The sequence below is a fragment of the Cololabis saira genome, chromosome 4, assembly GCF_033807715.1.
Source record: "Cololabis saira isolate AMF1-May2022 chromosome 4, fColSai1.1, whole genome shotgun sequence".
Lineage (NCBI taxonomy): Eukaryota > Metazoa > Chordata > Actinopteri > Beloniformes > Belonidae > Cololabis > Cololabis saira.
In genome coordinates this window covers 31,521,119-31,539,874 of record NC_084590.1, presented here as the reverse complement: position 1 = coordinate 31,539,874, position 18,756 = coordinate 31,521,119, and the positions used below count along the sequence as shown (strand labels likewise).

Here is an 18,756-nt window from a genome sequence, read left to right as displayed (position 1 = left end):
CTGTGCTTGCAAACCATGACAAACGCAGCTTTGTCATCATTTTGTGCATCTTTGCATAGGTATGTGTAAGTCAAGTCTTGTCATAACAATCGACACGTACAGTTAGGCTTGCCACCCGTCCCTTGAAATACGGAATTGTTCCGTAATTGGGAATTAAAGGTTGCGTTCCGTATTAAACCAATACATACACATATTATGCTCTTATTTATTGATGTCATAATATACAGGTGAAGGTCGGAAAATTTGAATATATTGCAAAGCTTCATTCGTAGTAAATTCAACTTAAGGTGAAACAAATATATTATTTCCCACTACATGCAAAGTAAGATATTTCAAGTCTTTATTTGTTATAATTTTGGTGAATATGGCTCACAGTTTATGAAAACCCCAAATAAAAAATCTCCAAAAATTTGAATATTTTATGAAATCAATAAACAATTCAATCATCAAAATTATAACAAATAAAGGCTTAACATATCTTGCTTTGCCTGTAATGAGACTATGTAATATGCATGTATTAGTTTCACCTTTTCAGTTGAATTATTGAAATAAACTAACTTTTACACCATATTCTTCACCTGTATGTATATTCTACATCTTGGCTGATGTGGACATACATACATAGCATAGGAGGATATTTCAGTTGCTATATTGTTGGCTGTCTACAGTCATGCAAGTTCAATGGTATTAAAGCACTTTAAACTTTAAATCAAAGCGTTTTGTTTTTTCATACAAAATAAATACATTTCTATGCTGTTTAGAAGTTTTGGGATGTCCCTTTTTTGCGCCTGCGCTGCTGAAATCGGGGCGTCCCTTATTTTTATTTCTGAAAGGTGGCAACCCTACGGACAGTACACGCACTGTGACTTACCCACATGTAAGCTGCTTCTTTTAACTGAGCTTGTTGCTTTTTTTCCCTGCATGCAGCGCAAAAGTCCGTGTTTCTCAACTATGTTGAATCCCATTTGGATAGAAGTGCTCTGTGACTCGGGTAAATGTCTGCATTACAGACCATAGACTGTAGAAAAAAATAACACAGCGAGGTGGTGTTTCCATATTTGGAAAAGTCTGCACGTTATGGCTGATTTATGGTTCCGCGTTACACCAACGCAGAGCCTACGGCGTAGGGTACGCACATGGATGTGGGTACGCAGCGTAGGATCTGCGTCGATTTAACGCGGAACCATGATTCAGGCTTTATTCTTCTTCTACGTATCCTATCTACACATGCCTACACCGCCCCCCATTAGTGAGCACTAATGCATGCAAAGTTATCTCACATATGCTCATGTTGCTTTCGCCAAGTCGAATATTATATTAATGATGAAGGCATTTCATCTGAAGGAGGGACGTCACGCCACATGTTGTAGCCTGAACTTGCTAGATTGGTGAATCATTGAAAGTGTTTTCCAAAACATGCAGTGTGGGGTTGCGTCTAAGAACAACACTCTTTAAAAACGGAGAAAAGACAAATGTTTGTTACGCCTTTTCTGGGACTGTAACACCATAGACATATATACATAGACGCCTCATCGACCGCTGGGGCGCGATAAATACGGCCGCCATCTTGGAGCGGTCATCCTCCCCATAGACAGCATAAGACAGAAGATTCCAGAGCACTGTGGCGCGTATTCCTGTACAAATCGGCGACCAGGGATACAAACAGTACTCGGGTTGTAAAAAGAAATCAGGGGGGATGGTGGATTTTATCATATGGGGACAGATAATTTGTGCTGATTACAACTAATATAATATATTATATTACAAATAATAGCACTGACCAAAACACCTGCAGAAACACTGCAGGAATGACATAGCAGCAGTTAGATGCAGCCTTCTGTAAGCTTTAAATATCCACTGGGCTTACATCAAATACATCAAAACACAACAATAAAAAACAGTTTTCTGAACTTATCAATATGACTCTGTCCTTCACAGGATAAGTAAAATGGATCACTGCAAAAACTCAAAATCTTAACAAGAATATTTTGTCTTATTTCTAGTTAAAATGTCTCATTTTAGTAAAGAAAATCTCATTGCACTTAAAACAAGACTCATCACTGGAAAAAACAACAATTTTCACCTGTTTCAAGTAGATTTTCACTTGAAATAAGTAGAAAAATCTGCCAGTGGAACAAGATTGTTTTGCTTGTAATAAGAAGATAAATCCCATAATAAATAAATAAAAAATCATAATAAAATAAAAAATCTAAAAATAACGCTACACACACACACACACACACACACATATATATATATATATATATATATATATATATATATATATATATATATATATATATATATATATATATATATATATATATATATATATATATATATATATATATATATATATATATATATATATATATATATATACATGATATATATATATACATATACATATATGTATATGTGTGTTATGGCATGCCATTCAGGAAATTAATCTTTCTTTCAATTAATTTTGTTGTTTAATTCCATATATTCAATATTTAATTTCCTGAACCGTATGCCATAGTGTGTGTACCCAACCTGTGAGATGTTTATGGATATATGTTAAAATAAGAAAAATAGAGAAACATATTTTCTCATCAACAAAACATTTTAAATGTTTCAATTAACAAAATAACATATTTGAACCATTTTTCGGAAAATAAAATAACATTTGAACCATTTTTCAGACAACAAATAACATTCTTATTTTTGTGAGGGGGGATATATATTGTTTTTCGGCACTACCTTGTTCTTTATAGCTGATATAACATGAATTACTCCTATGTGGGATCAATAAAGTTCTTATTTTTGCCATCTGAGAAAATTAAATATATTATATTTGGTACCTAACTGTTTCCCAAGTATATTAGTGCGTGTGTGAGTGAATAAATGAGACGTAAAACGTAAATTTCTTTGTAGAAAGGCGCTTTATGAAAATAAGTCAATTTCTAATTGTATTAGTTTACAGCGCAGTCTTGCCACATCCAATACGGCGGCGACGTTGACGTACGGCTCAGCGCCGTTAATTTAATAGATCCATGCTCAGCGCTCGATGGTTGTCTATGGTTTATAGATCTACGCCTTTACGCCGGAAATTACGTTCGACGTGTCAGTTACCGCGAGACTAGCGAACGTGATTCCCGGAGGTCGTGGTTTCACGCGTCGCTGCGAGGTGAGAGCACCGGTGTTGTTCCTGCTCAAACACACATTTTTACCTGTTTCACGTTATTTGGACCGTGTGTTTTTAGGCGCAGCTGTTATCGCTGATGTTTTGTGAGGATATCAGTACTAGGTTGCACGTTTGATTTCGTTGTATTGACGTGGATAGCTCTTGTTCTTAGATAGCAATAGTTAGCTCTCAGGCTAAATGTCCCGCTCATGTTAGCCCGTACAGCTGCTCTTCTGACTTGGTTTAAAAGGAACATTTAAGCTCATTTTACATTTTTTCACTCACCAGCGGGGTTAGAAGATGGCAGCTCCTGACGTGCGACACAATCATACGATTTACATTAACAACTTGAACGAGAAGATCAAAAAAGATGGTAAGTTTCTGAGTCTTTATGCTCACACTGCACACAATATGCCAACGCAAGGTTTATTCATCGTTTTCTCGTTACTGCAGAGCTTAAAAAGTCGCTTTATGCCATCTTCTCGCAATTTGGACAAATTCTGGACATCTTGGTGGCACGAAACATAAAGATGAAGGGCCAGGCCTTTGTGATCTTCAAAGAGGTGAACAGCGCCTCCAACGCGCTGCGGTCCATGCAGGGATTCCCCTTCTACGACAAACCCATGGTGAGTGGAGACTGGGGCTGCAGCTGTCCAATATCCTAGTAATCCAGTATTCTACTGAACATTCCATCGAGTAATCGGATAAAACATACTTTTGTTTAGTTAAAGAGCAATTATAAATATACATAAGATGTTAATTGACATTACTAAGACTAAATTATATAATACAGTACGTTCATGGCTGTGCATTTAAAAACCCTGAATTTACACCAGTCGACCAAATTCACTACCTTCACTCAAACTATGGATCTTACCAAGAAATATTCTTATTTCTAACCTAAAAATGCCATTACACCTGATAACACACATCACTTAAAAGATTAGGGTTTTTTCCCACGTGTTTCTATTAGGGCTGTGCGATTAATCGATTTTAAATCTAAATCGGATTTATTAATCACAATCGATGTTAAAAAAAGGAAAATCGGAAAATCGATTTTCCTTTTTTGCAGCTGGCTGCATTACAGACAGAGCTCGTCTAGTCATCTTTGTTTGGTCAAGAAAATGGTAAATGTTGTCACTTTACTAAACTCAAGGAGGATTTACAGTATCTTTCAATTGCACTTCATTCCCAATAGGGACATTTGTTTGCTATTTTTCTTTAAAGATAAAATATTTGAAACAATTTATTCCATTGTCTTTTGTAGTTTTACCAAAAAAATCGAAATCCAAATCGAAAATCGGGTTTTCAGAGAAAAAAATCAGGATTTTATTTTTGTCCAAAATCGCCCAGCCCTAGTTTCTATCGAACTTTCCTTTGTGTCAAGCACATTTTAAGTTCTAGCTAAGTTTTAAGTTAAAGTCTTTAAGATTTTGAGTTTTGGCAGTGTTCAAAATAAAATTATGAGACCTGCTGTATTGGAGCACATTTTCTTTTAGTTAAAACTGTAGCGGGAACAGATGTTTAGAGGAACATATGTACGTACCGGCGAAGGCTGATTTATGGTTCCGCATTACACCAACGCAGAGCCTACGCCATACCCTACGATTTAACGCAGACCATAAATCAGGCTTTAGAGGGGGAACATATCAGAGAACGGACCAGAAGAAATAGAGTGGATTAAAAATAAAAGTTAAGCACTGAGCTACATGTATCTCCCATCTGGGCCATTGCAGACTCTTTGCCTGAGCATGGCATGTTACAAAAACCAAACGCCGCCTCTTTCTTCTAACTTTACGTGCGTGGCGTCAGCGCGTTGTGCTGCATTAAATGTAGTCCGGGTCAAATACCTGCTGTGATCTGCAAAATTAAAACGACTCCTTGAGGCAGAGAAAATTCCTCTTATCATTTTTTGTAATCGAATTACTCGAATTATTCGAGGAATCGTTTCAGCCCTATTACCATTGATTGTAGTGAATGTGTCCTGAACGTATTTTGTTTCCTCGCAGCGTATTCAGTATGCAAAAATGGACTCGGATATCATTGCCAAGATGAAAGGGACGTATGTGGAGCGCGATCGCAAAAAGGAGAAGAGAAAGCCCAAAGGAGCAGATGGAGGAGCGAAGAAAGGTGTACCAGGAGCCATGGTTGCTGGAGTACCTGCTGCCATGCCTGTACGTAACAAACTCTTCTTATTTTTTTTCTTGAGAGAACTGGAAAAGTGTTATTTCAATGTTTAAGCATGCTTTTGACTAACAATGGGTGGATACGGGGAGAGTGTGAGTTAAAACTAGACTAAGTAAACAAGTAACACACATATATTAAAAAAGCAAACAAAAAACTCTATTGCTCTTTTAGTTAGTTTTTGAGGGAGTGAAATACAACTGAATGTGGAAATTTGAAAGGAAGAGATTGCTCAGATTTGTATGGAGATTATAAAAAATAATGAGGGGGAATGTACGAACTGCCTGTTTGGGAGAATATATTGTTCAAAGTAAAGTACTTAAAAAAAAAAAAACGTTATTTTTCTCAGGGAATGCCTCCAATGAGCCAGGCTCCACGCATGATGCACATTCCAGGCCAGCCGCCTTACATGCCCCCTCCAGGTATGATGCCTCCTCCAGGGATGGCCCCTGGTCAGATGCCCCCGGGTGGCATGCCTCCTGGTCAGATGATGCCTGGACAAATGCCTCAGCAGGTAACGTCTTTGTTTTTATTATTTTCCCTCTCAAAATATATTTAGGTTTTATAGTCCTTGTGCTTTGATTCTGACCTCCATTTTCTCTTAACAGGTTGCAGAAAATCCACCAAATCATATTCTCTTCCTCACCAACCTGCCAGAAGAAACAAACGAACTCATGCTCTCCATGCTTTTCAACCAGTCAGTATTAACTGATTTTATTTTATTTTTTCATTTGTTTTTGGCATATACACGGCTGTTGTTTGAACTTATTGTCCTTATTGCTTGTGTGTGTGTGTGCAGGTTCCCTGGCTTTAAAGAAGTGCGTCTGGTCCCTGGTCGCCATGATATTGCCTTCGTAGAGTTTGACAATGAGGTGCAGGCCGGTGCTGCACGAGATGCACTGCAAGGGTTCAAGATCACACAAACAAATGCCATGAAGATCTCATTTGCTAAAAAATAACACACGTACACATTATTTTCTTTTTTCTAATGAGTGTTTCAGGTTTCTATGATCAGTAACATTTTACTTCTTCTAGGTTTTCATGTAAGTATACATTTTTTTTGCAGTCTTTTTTTTTTTATTGTTCCACCTTGAAAGATTATTTTGAGTTAATGATACATTTTGACCCTTGGATCATACTGATATTTCACAAATGTACTTGTCAATTTTTGGCTTCATTTAAAAAAAAAATCTGCAGATGTTATTAACTTTGCATGTTTTTTATCCTCCAATTTACTGTCAAAGCATTGCACCCAGAGTCTGATATATCAGACATTGTACCTGGAGCTTTTTTTTATGCGTTTTTGTTTTTTTTAAATAAATTGTTTTTGCTATTACAGTTTTTCTCATTGCTTGTATGTGTGTATCAGGTCTTTAGCCAGTAGGTGGTGATGTAGGCCTTTCTTCTACCTGTGACATGAGTACAATTGGTATAGAAATAAGTCACCTTAAAAAAAAAAACTTTAATATTGATGATAGTATTGCTTATAGTTACTCTTGCATATGGTATTCTTAGGACTTTAAAGGCCCACATTTTCTAGATAATGTCTAATCGTTGAGCTGCAAAGAAATCTGACACCTTTCTGCTTACCTAAATCCTACTCCGATTTGAGCAATATTCTATAAAAATGGATATCAAGCAGTTTCTAAGTGAGGATTAAGATGGTAACTTGCATGGATGACCCTATCTTTGTGTCTTTATCAACCTCTGCATGCAGAATTGTGCTTAATTATTGGTCACGATCAACTTTCGTCCCTCTGGATAACAACACTGACTGTCAGGAATGAAGCTCAATAGGTTATACAGGTGAAAGAATCACATTCAGAAAAGTTGTTTCTCAACAGTTTGAATGTTGCTTGCATCAAACTGCGTTTTCATTGGCAGAAACTTAATACATCAGTTCTTGAATGTTTATTTTTTTTGGAGAGCTACATTGTCCCAGATGTTCATAATTTTAGTAGTTCTTTTTTTTTTTTTTTTAAACGCCTACAGATTATTTTGCAACATTTAAGCTTTCATTCCAGGCTCGAGACAAAAAAGGTTTGTAGAGAACTTGCATATTCCTTCTTTCAAAGACTGGATTCATAAATCCTGGATAGAGTAAGTTATGAATTAGGACTGAAAGGCTTAATTTAGTCTGGCACCATCTACAATGCCCAGCACACACAGAGCTTCCCTGTTGTGAACTTAAACTGTGCCCAGAGTAATTGTCCTCAGGTCAACCAAAGAACGTGCACAATTCATTCTTCTGCAGTTTCCCAAGCCTTTCCACACTCCCTTATTTGCCTTGAGAAAGCACTGACCTTAGCCACCAGGGCAGCGTGTGTGAGAAAATGTGTGTGTGGGGTATGATCTTTGAAATATGCCTACCCAGTCACGAAAGATTAATCTGTCGGCTGCAGAGACTGATATGCTATCTACAGATACTTTACTGTTAAAGGAAAGTTCTGCCTGTCAGGGAAAATTATAACGTTATTGTTTCTTCTGTGAAAATGTGATTTAGTGAACAAGCATTTGCAAACCATGTTATTGAAATGAGATTTTAATCTGCTCTAAACCACTTAAGATGTGAGATTCTCTGTGAAAGAATTTGTTTTATTTTGCGTGTTTCTAGTGTAAACAGTACAGGGAGATGTGGATATTGAAATTGCAAGTGCATGTCAAAATGGCACAACTGTAGCCTACTTGGAACAGAAAAGTGGAAACCTCCTGACACCTTTCCTTTTTTTAGCCTGCTGAAGATGCCAAAGGACCAAGGGGTATTGCTTTTTATTTCATCTTATCTAAAAATACATAAATGACCATTAGATGGTGCCAAATGCACAACTCAGATGATGACCCTCCCCCCCACATCCAGAGTAAATCCCAGAGTTGCAGTGGCAGCGTATGTTTAGGGGAAGCACCCTCAGGTGAGCCTGGTATAACACTTTGAAAACTCAGATGCGTGTTTTCGGTTGGTTGGTTGGTTTCCGCTCGTGTTTGTTGGTCACTGGTCCTGTATGCAAATCAGCGCTGCTCAAGAGCCCAGTGTTCAGCCCATGGATGTGTTATAATGTATTATAATGGTTCAGCCGCGGGGTCACCGCCGAGCGCCGGGACGCGGAAACGCCAGCGGTTGTCAGGGAAGCTGTTGAGCAACAAGCCCGTGATAGATCTCAGGATGGAAGAAGAGGGGGAGGAGGAGGAAGAGGGAGGCAGCATCTCATTAATGCCCTCTGATAAAGGAACATTGTGTGGAAGTCCTGGGTCTAACAGACGCTCATAAGATCGGAGGTCAGATGTGGAAAATATGCCGTGTGACGGATGCCAATATTCAAAAGAAAGAAGAGGAGGAAGAAAAAAGAAAGCCTACACACCCCGCAACACTCCTTTATATTTATGCCCTCACTTGCTTAGTATTTGAAGCCGCCGGCTTCATTAGCAGCTGCCTGCGCGCAGACAGCTGTCAGAACAAGTTATTTTAATATGGAATAATGACATTTCATAAATCTAGCTGCAAATGGGAGATAGTTGTGTGAGTGCTGATCCAACATGCACACTATAGTATTCCTGTTTCTCAGGAGAATTGGAAATGATATCTAAATTATGTTTTAGTCTGTTATTTACTTTCTTGTTAGAATACTCTATTAATAGTGCCTTCTACATTATTTGACTGAAGTCATTGTTATCCTGTCTGCATGTAGCCTATATTAGATGTGTTTCCTTATCATGTTCAGAATTATTTTATTTTAATATTTTATTTGTTTATTTATTTCCTGTTTTGTTGATTTATATTTGTTTTCTTTTCTTTTTTCTTTTTCTTAAATTATAGAGCAGTTATTTTTTGCACAAATTTGTATTACTTGATGCACAAACATGTAATGAAGAAATGTTAATAAAAATTAAAAAAAAAAAAGAAGAAGAATACTCTATTAACATTTAACATCCTTAAATATCTGAGCTAAAGTCAGCAGTAAGGGTTGGCATCTGCATTTGCAAAGGAAATGCGGCTCTTCCAGTTAAAGTTTTTTTACCTTTGTGCCACGTGCGTATATACAATTACCTGCAACTGGAAACGCATCACAACACAACTGCAGGCGTGATTTGTTCCCTCCATTTTGTTTTTATTTCTTTCACAGCCTTCTGCCAGCAACTTACACTTGATCACCTGCAACAGAGGGACGGATAAATTATGCAGAACTTAAGCTTCATAACCCACGGAAAAGGTTCCACATTCAGAGACCATAAAAAAAAAACAGTTAACATGGGACTGTGCTGCTCTGAAGTGAAACTGGAGGATTGAAACTATAGGGAGGTGTTTCAAAAGGTATAGAGGAAACTCAAACCTCAGACAGAAGAACTGCGGTGCAAACCGCATCCACTGTAATGCACGTTTAAATGTGACAGGAAGAAAAAGAAGTTGGGTTGGGCAGCAGGACGTTGCTGGAAGTGTAAACAGCGGTGTATATGCTGGGAACCATCTGGAGAAGAGAAAAGGCTGATTTAATGCCGCGTTCCATTTGTCCTCGGAAGTGGGGATTTCCCAGTTCCTAGTCGGAATTTTCAACTGGAACGCCCCTCGAAGTGGGATTTCCCACTGGGAAAGTGGGAGAGTCTTCACCACCCCCGAGTTAACATTCCGAGATGGCTGCCCCGGTTGTAAACAGTAGAGGAGAGCTCTGTAAAAATTCGTAGCACTTCATTCTAGTTTTGGTCACACTAAATCAGTCGTATACAAGTATTGTTCGGCATATATATGCTGCTATAGTGTAATTTACATTTTTCATGTGGTAGGCTATATGCGAACTACAAACTTGTTTACCTACTTTGTAACTGGAACGCTGATAACTCGGCTGTGACGTCATTCCCAGTTCCGAGTTCTGACTTCCGAGGTAAATGGAACGCAGCATAAAACTGACCCTACGTAGGCTCTGCGTCGGTGTAACGCGGAACCATAATTTGGGCTAAAGACGGATATTCCCTGCCTCAGGACACACCCTCCCTCCCTCCTCCTCCCTCTCTCCCTTCATTGTTCCTCACACGGACTCTGCCGCCGCCAGGCTCCGTATCTGCTGGACAAACCAGCCAGCAGCTCGGATGAGGAGAGCTTTCACTCAAATCAATTTATTCATAGAAAGGCAATCACTTTTGGTCGCTGCGTCCTCGCAGTGCATTGATTGAGTAACTTATTTTCTGTATTTTGTGTTTTATTTCAACGCGGGTCAACCTGGAGGACAGGAGATGGAGAGAGAGAGAGAGAGTGGCACCTAATTGGGATGAGAGTTCAAGTGAAGTGAGCCGGCGGCCAGATTGGAGCAGTAAAGCCTCTTAGCGCAGGTGGTGGCAGGAATACAGCACAAGTTAAGGGGAGTGTGTCCATGTGAAGTGTGTGGATGTGTTTGCACGTGTGTCTCTGAGCGGAAATCTATACCCAGAAGAACCCACAACATCGAGGGAGGCGATCAGATGTGCGTGCATGTGTGTGTGTGTGTATGCAGGTGGGTTTGATGGGGATCAGTATAGTGAGGACAGATACGGTTATGGTTTCTCTGATCTGCTCGCCATGAAGTTGCTTTGTGGGAGTTTGAGGGTTTAAGTCCGGAGAGGAGGAGGAGGAGAGCTGGGCGGACAGAGGACGCAGGGAGGGAGGAGGAGGAGTAGGAGGGTTGCCAGCAGCGCCAGGACGCACAGCGCGCTCCCCAATCCCTTGACGCAAGGATGGAGAGCACCAGAGCGCACAGGATAACCGGGCTGGAGCCCAGCAGCGGGGCCGGGAAGAGCAGCGGGGAGGCCGGCATGAGGACCGAGCGGAGCCGGGGGCTCCTGCACCTGCAGCGGACTGTGATTTTTCTCGCAGGTCTCATGATACAGCCGCAGGTAAGCTACCGATTAAGTGCTATTCTGGGCGGCATGCCCTTAAACCCCACTGGGCTGACCCGCAACTGTGGTTTAATGTGTATTTTAAACAACAGCTGCGAGAATATAGCCGGTAATGAAGTGAAGTCCGTGCACAGTGAGCCTTTCCTCTTTGTGCTGCCCTCATTCTGCTCCCATGGCGCTGCGCCCACCTGTTGTTTCAGCTCTTTGGTGTCTATTATCCCATGAGACACAGGCCCACTGTAATCCTGGTTGGGAAAAAAGGGTGTGGAAAGATCAGAGCAAAATATGACTGAAAATAATTATTTTAGCATTTGAAATATGTCAGTTTTTCATGTCACTGGTCAGCTGAGGTGGGCAGTCTTATAGCAGGGGAAAAAAGGGGAAAAAAGGATGAAGATTATTGGGATAGGCTCTAGTGACCCCCATGACCCTGTATAACATTAAGTGGGTATAGACAATGAATGAATGACTGATTTGTTTTGGTTTTGAGGGTGAAATAACATTTAAATCTTCCCGAGGTATTTTGATGACTCCTCTAGCTGATAAATGACAACTGATTTGCCTCCACATACTCTGTTCAGAGCTAAACAGTTTTACACTGAGCCACAAAGAAACAGTTTATCCATGGTATATTTTTAGAGGCAAATCTTACACACTTTGTGAACACTACATCCCCCCTCCTGTGCCCATAGCTGCATGAATGCAGCTGCGTGTGAGGTTTTATCTGACAGGATGGCTCTGATGTTTGACAAGACTCACCTGTAGGAAGACCAGACCCAGAGGGGCTCCACATGTGCAAATGTATGGTTTTCTTTTTCTTTTTCTAAACACTGTTTTCACAAACAGCATCTGTGTGTTGGGTGTGCATGGAGCAAGGGGCCGCAGGGGAATCAACTCTGGGGCGTGTGAATGTTGAACATCCAGGCAGCTCCGCACCTCTGCAACCCCTTCACAGCTGAGAAACAATACAATCCTCTCCCGTGCGTCTTCTGACCGCACTGCAGTGTGAAACACATGGTCCAGATCCGCAGCAGCTGCTCCTTCCCATGTCTAATGCAGAATAGAGGGCCTGAGTCAGAAATAAGGACTTTTAACACCGCAACAGTCCCTCTGCAGCCTGCTACATTTCATTACTGCTGCAGAACCGAACTGTCACAGAATGCCAATTAATGCTGTCATTTGCATTTGACTTTTATTTCAAATTAAGAGTTCAATTTTTGAATGGTTTGAAATGTTGAAACGGATTGGATGTTATCATGTTATGTCTCTGATATTAGTTTATATGTGATCAACAAAACTGATCAGTAGATTATTTTAGCTCTACAATGGCAATTCGAGAGCAGCAGAAAATAAGGATGTGCGTATCCCTGTGGTTGGAAACTGCTGGGAAATCCAGATTAGGACTTTGTTTAATAATAAAAATGTTCTCAGATCTGTGAACTAAGTACTGAGTACTTTACTTAAACTTAAATGTCAGTCCTTGGATGGAGAGGATTTGTTCCGTGACACGCTGAGTTTTGAGTGGAGTGAGCCTTTAACTGCCCGAGCTCTCCTGGGGAGATGGTCTGGGCTTTGGCTTGGATCTCCCGTTCCCTCTGTCTCTGCTCTGACTGAGCGCTGAAATGCTGGTATGCAGGGAATGGCACGGGCAGCGAGTGGAGGAGAGGAAGAAAGGAGGATGTGGAGTGATGAGCGCCATTGTATCTCCACAAGCCTTTTGATGTAGACAAGTTCACCCTCCTCCCGCCACCAGCCCGACCCCTCTCAGCCCAGGGACAGGGTGCAGCAGAGGGACATCCAGTTGGTAACAATGGGGCGACTGAGATTTAGGCTCAGTGCTGAGCCGCTGGACATACAGTATAAGATCTTGTTGGGCTCAGCGAGTCCTGTCCATGAATTATTTAACAGCAGAGGTTTTGTAGTAAACTGAGGTAACACTGGCTTTATTTCTTGTGCTTCCTGTTGGAAAAGGAAAACGCACAGACAGAAGCAGCTATCACACATGCTCGCATGGGTGTTCCTGACCCTGATGCTCTCAAACACTCAGGAGGACTTATTAACGCCAATATACATATGGGAAGCAGATTGTATTCGTGTGTATCTCCCACACCCATAAACATGAAAGGAGCACTCAGAAAAGAAAAAATGAAAAGGAGGATGACAATGCAGAAGAGCCGATGGCTGAAGAGGGATACATGACAGCAGCGTTGCAACTTGTTCCCAGACTAAGAAAGAAGAGAGGGAGCAGAATCCCATGGTCCCTTGGGAGAGAGAGTGAGGAATACGAAGGGAGTAGTGGTGACACATAGTCAGGAAAGACAAGAGAAGAGGAGGCAAATAAAAGGAAGTTGAGAGATAAACAGTTAGAGGATTATGTGGCTGAAGTGCTGGTTAGGCTGTCCATGATTTAAATGGAAAAGTTTGTTTTTTCCTTGAATGGAGGTCAGACAGAGTTGTGGGAATCAAAGTTATGTCCTCATTTCTTCCTTTTTTCCCTCCTTCATGTCTCTTGCTTGGAGTCAGGACTTGTATTGAAACACAATCATTAAGGATACATAGACAGTGAGACAGCGTCTTGAAGGAAATTCCCACATGTTATAAATCTACCTGAATGTTCATGGATGTATACTGACATGACAATTTTTTTTTTCCCATCACAATGAGAGTTATACATCTTCACCAAGATACATTATAACATTATTTTTTATAAAGTTTATACTATTTCTTGAAGTGGCTGTATCATGCTTCGGACATAATATCACAGATATAGTACAACAGCTCAATCTTCAGCATTCCTTTGCAGCAGTTTTTTTAGTTGGAGTCAAGCACTTAAATTGACTCCAGCCCTCTCCTCTGTGAAGTGTGCATCCTTTGAAATCAGTGTTACCCACTTCTGATGTACAGAAAACCCAGCCTGATGTGTAGATCAATTGTTTTTGTTGACCAGTACTTTCTCAGTCTATTCACAAAGTAATATTTCCGGTACCAGCATAGATTGTATTAGTTTCACAACAATTGTTGTAAATTTGTGGGATGCCCATATTTTTTAAACAGATGGATACAGCCTGGACAGCCATACTCTTCACTTAGTGAAAACTCTCTCCTATAATGACTCTGGTACCCCCACCTATTCACAGCCATTTCCATCAGTACAGAACATACTGGACCAATCGTAAGAGAATGCTTTATGCGATAAGTCATACAGGAGTGCCAAAGACCCTTCATTTAAATAAACTAAGATCGCTCCAGGATTGCTTATAACAAATTTTGCTACCGTCACCCTGGTAGCCTTGAGAAATGGAAGATTGAGCATCATGTTAAAGGGATGAAGGGTGTATTTTATATGAAAAAAATGTCCACAACCAAATTTATCAAACAGGATTATCTGTCAGTGCACTTCATTACTTTAGTGTAGTTCAGTTAAGACCAAAATGCCTCAGTATTGAATAAGAAAAATTCTCTGATTTCAGTATTAGTACATTCTGAAAGGTGTTGCATATATTGAATGCATAAAGTGTCACATTTCAAATGGTGTTAAGTATTTTAAGATGCTAAACCACAGCTAGAACAGATGCAACACCAGCCGTTTCTTACACCAAGATCAGAGGGTATACATGGACAATCATTTTCTGCAAGGACCTTTCTATGTAGAATCAATATTGTCACTTTATGAGTTTAAAATGCTTTAACTTCTTTCTTCCTTTTTTCTTTATAACCAATAATTTAAAATTGTGTTACTAATAGAAAAAAATAAATAAATTCAAGAGTCAAAAGTTTATTGACTAGTTTTTCTATCCTACAAACCATCTGCTTCACAAACTTTCATTTTTCAAAGACTTCATATTCTTTCTGAAAAGTGGACATTTTTAAGCATAAACTGGTTTCCCCTACTGCGCTGAAGAACGTAAGGGCAACCGGATCAACAAAGACAGAAAAAGAAATAGTCAGATTTCCCAACCCCCTTTGTGTGTTGCACCACTGATGTAATTACATGACGTCTCTGCAGGTGCATTTTACATTTTTATAAATGACACAGTGATGTAATTCTTTCCTTTCTTCTCCCCACTATGTTTCCTCAGGATGTGTGTGCTGTAGGCATGTTCGAGGTTCAGATTCATCACTTCCAGAATCCGCATGGACTGCTGCAGACAGGAGACTGCTGCGACCTGCAGAGCAGCGGGGGACAGCGTTGCTCTGCCAGGGACCAATGTGATACGTTCTTCCAAGCCTGCCTCAAGGAGTATCAGGCTCGTGTCATCCCTACTGGAGTCTGCACTTTTGGCTCTGGCAGCACAGGCATCCTGGGTGGAAACTCCCAGTTGCTCCGGCACCGAGGCCACAGTGAAGGAGGAGAAGGGGACGCTGGGACTAATGGACACATTGTCATTCCTTTCAAATACGCCTGGCCAGTAAGTACTGGGGGATGTGCTAGTTACTAGTATGGTTTCCAAGGGAACCGGCTAAGCTTCAAGTACAATACAATGCACTCAAACTGAGGCTAGATTGGAATGATGATAACCCTCAGAGTCCAGACTCCATCAGATGCTTTTGCATCACAATAACTAGAAATGCTCAACTGTTTTCTAGTATTGGTCGTTATCAGGGTATTATTTCTCACATTTCTCACAATGTAAAAGAGATGGTCTACTTTATAAAATCAAACAAACAAAAAATACATAAATATTAGGTGTTTTTAATGGCTGTGGTGAGAGTTTTCTCCTTCACATAATGAAATCCACTCAACCAAACATGAAAACACTTGTGAAATGAAACCTTCATCTTCCACATAAAAGCACAAAGGCAAACCTCGCAGACTGTGTTTTGTAAGGCAAGGAAAGGCACATTTATTTGTAAAGCACATTGCATGTATAAGACAATTCAAAGTGTTTGACATAAAAACATTTAAAAAATACAATAAAAAGTCAAAGAAATTAAAGCCAGACAGACATAAATTAAAAAGAATAAATCAAATGAGATGCAAGAAACCAAGGTTGTGGATTATTGAAATGCATGAATAAAAAGGTTTTCAACCTTGACTTAAAGCAACTGAGAGTTTCAGAGGCCCTGATGCATTCTGGGAGTTTGTTCCACAGGTGAGGAGCATCAAAGCTGAATGCTGCCTCACTGTGATTGGTTCTAAGTCCGTAGACTAGTAGTTGCGGACCTACCGAGGGTTGTGGTTTGTCCATGATGGACCAGGAGATCAGAGATGTATTTTAGACCTAGACCATTCAGAGACCAGCCCCAATTTAGGATAGGAAAATTATGACATGAAGTGTTTCCTACTTTTTTTGATAAGTCCCCTTCATCATGAAGTATGGTAGGAAGACTATTTAACCATCAGTCATTGATATGGTAGTACTATCTGGTATTTTCAATAAGTGCAATGAGTAGAATTTCTGGTTAGAATATTTGGCATGATTATAGCACTATGAAATATGTCTTGGTGTGTATGGACTTTGACTTTTTTATTGGAAGTTGAGATGTGGGGGTTTTGTGTGTGTTTGTGTTATCTATGTACAGTATAACCCTCTTGTTGTGATCGAAAATATAAAAAAATAAATAAAGTAGGTGTGGCCCTTCCGAGGGTTGCGGTTGGTCCATGATGGACCAGGAGATCAGAGATGTATTTTAGTCCTAGACCATTCAGAGATGTATACCAACAGCAGGATTTTAACATCTACAGTATTCCGTGACAGACAGGAAGCCAGTGGAAAGACCTAATAACTGGAGTTATATGGTCCACTCTCCAGGTCCTAGTGAGGACCGGGGCAGCAGCGTTCTGAACTAACAGCTGTTTCATGGATTTTTGTAGGGAGACCTGTGAGAACAGAGTTACAGTAGTCCAGTCTACCGAAGATAAAAGCAAGTTTTTTGTTAGCGTCAGTTGTTTAATGTTGATATGTTCTTTAGGTGATAATAGGCTGACTTCACTACTGCCTAAATGTGGCTGTTAAAATTCAGGTCTGAGTCCAGAACCACTCCTTGATTCCTGGCTTTTGGTTTTTAGCTTTACTGCTAGAAGCTGAGTGCTGACCTTTAATGTTTCTTCCTTGGCTCAAAACACTATTATTTCTGTTTTGTCTTCATTTAACTGAAGAAAATTCTGGCACATCCACTCTTTAATTTGATCGATGTTTGAACTGGATTATGGTATTCTGGTGAGGTGGTCATATAGATTTGTGTGTCATCTGCATAGTTATGGTAGCACCTTTTTTTTTCTTCATAATTTGAGTGAGTGGGAGCAGATGTTAAACAACAGAGGCCCCAGAATTGAGCCTTGAGGAATTCCACATATTGTTAGCCTCATAGCATATGAGGCTAATGTAACTTTGCCAAAAAGTCCCACCCAGTTCTTCAACCGGTCTATCAAGATGTTATGGTAGCCTTTTTGCCCCCCTGAACGTGCCCCAAAAGTCACCAAATTTGAATTAATCGTATAATTTTGGCGCAATTTATGTCATTCCTTCGGCAGTTAATGCGGCCCAAACCGTAACGTGCACCTAGGTGTGTTATACATCCAAAGCAATATATAGTCACACAAAAAAGTGTAGGACTTGGGACTTAAGATACTAAGTCCTCCCTCCAGTAAAACACACCGGAGAGCCTGGGCATTTGTCAGATAGTGAATAGATTTTTTTTCTTTTGCTTTGGTTTCAACTTTTTTTTAGAAAATATTTATTTACCTTCTCTTAACATTCCCATTAATTAGGGGCCCGAGCACTTACGAAGGCCCTATTGTATCTGTAGGAATTTTTTTTTTCCTTGTTTTTTTTTTTCCTCCTTTTTCCGACGAAATGAGGGCCTTTTTGCCCCCTAAACATGCCCCAAAAGTCACCAGATTTTGCACGCAAGCCAGGCCTGGCGAAAAATTTAATATTTAATGGTTTGCATTAATGGGCGTGGCCTAATGGCTCAACAGCGCCCCCTAGAAAACTTCGTGCCTCGAGCCCCACAAAATGGTTTGGCATACATGCACGAAAATCGGTACACATCTGTATCATGTCGCAACTTAAAGAAAAGTCTCATGGCCGAAACCGAGCAGGAAGTCGGCCATTTTGAATTAATAGTGTAATTTTGGCGCAATTTATGCCATTTCTTCGGCCGCTTCTTCGCCCGAACCGTAACGTGCACCCAGGTGTGTTATACATCAAAATGTGCGTCTCGATCCTGCGACGATGGGCATTACTTTTCTCAGTCAAAAGCGTTACCGTGGCGACGATAGACGCCAAAAAGCGCGCCCCCCCTTCATCTGGTTGGTCCATATTTGATAGTTCCTACTTTCTGCCATAACTTTTGAATGATTTGACATAAAGACTCGTGGGTGGTGTCATCTGACTCGGTTTTGAGTCCTTAAACATAATTGGTGCAAATTAGCCCCGCCCCTTCTTCTGATTGATCGATATTTGATAGTTCCTACTTTCTGCCATAACTTTTGAATGGTTTGACATAGAGAGTCGTGGCTGGTGTCATCCGCTAAATGTCCAGGCCTGAAGAATCTACATGCAAGTCATACAAGCGCTTCCACTGCAGCACGCCTGAACGTG

The 18,756-nt window shown here is 40.3% G+C and overlaps 2 protein-coding genes across 3 annotated transcripts in view; both read left to right on the top strand.

The window, feature by feature from the left end:
* The first annotated feature begins 3,082 nt into the window (after nt 1-3,082).
* snrpa (small nuclear ribonucleoprotein polypeptide A) lies at nt 3,083-6,684 on the top strand. Its single transcript, XM_061720353.1, has 7 exons — nt 3,083-3,169; nt 3,455-3,539; nt 3,620-3,792; nt 5,176-5,340; nt 5,700-5,864; nt 5,959-6,047; nt 6,150-6,684. Exons 2-7 carry the CDS (start codon nt 3,467-3,469, stop codon nt 6,307-6,309), a joined length of 825 nt encoding a protein of 274 aa, XP_061576337.1. The 5' UTR covers nt 3,083-3,169; nt 3,455-3,466; the 3' UTR covers nt 6,310-6,684.
* Nucleotides 6,685-10,468: 3,784 nt separating this feature from the next.
* LOC133441789 (protein jagged-1b) overlaps nt 10,469-18,756 on the top strand; it is a 60,100-nt gene continuing 51,812 nt past the window's right edge. For both annotated transcript variants that reach the window (XM_061719428.1, XM_061719427.1), the window contains exons 1-2: nt 10,469-11,206; nt 15,289-15,618. In XM_061719428.1, the coding sequence (XP_061575412.1) occupies nt 11,048-11,206; nt 15,289-15,618 (489 nt within the window). In that variant the 5' untranslated portion in view covers nt 10,469-11,047. The remainder of the gene's footprint in view (nt 11,207-15,288; nt 15,619-18,756) is intronic.

Bases quoted from the DNA above. Each gene is read 5' to 3' on its own strand.
- snrpa (XM_061720353.1), top strand. From the start codon at position 3,467: ATGGCAGCTCCTGACGTGCGACACAATCATACGATTTACATTAACAAC. The intron at 5,341-5,699 runs GTACGTAACAAA...TATTTTTCTCAG, and splicing joins GAGTACCTGCTGCCATGCCT to GGAATGCCTCCAATGAGCCA. The intron at 5,865-5,958 runs GTAACGTCTTTG...TTCTCTTAACAG, and splicing joins CTGGACAAATGCCTCAGCAG to GTTGCAGAAAATCCACCAAA.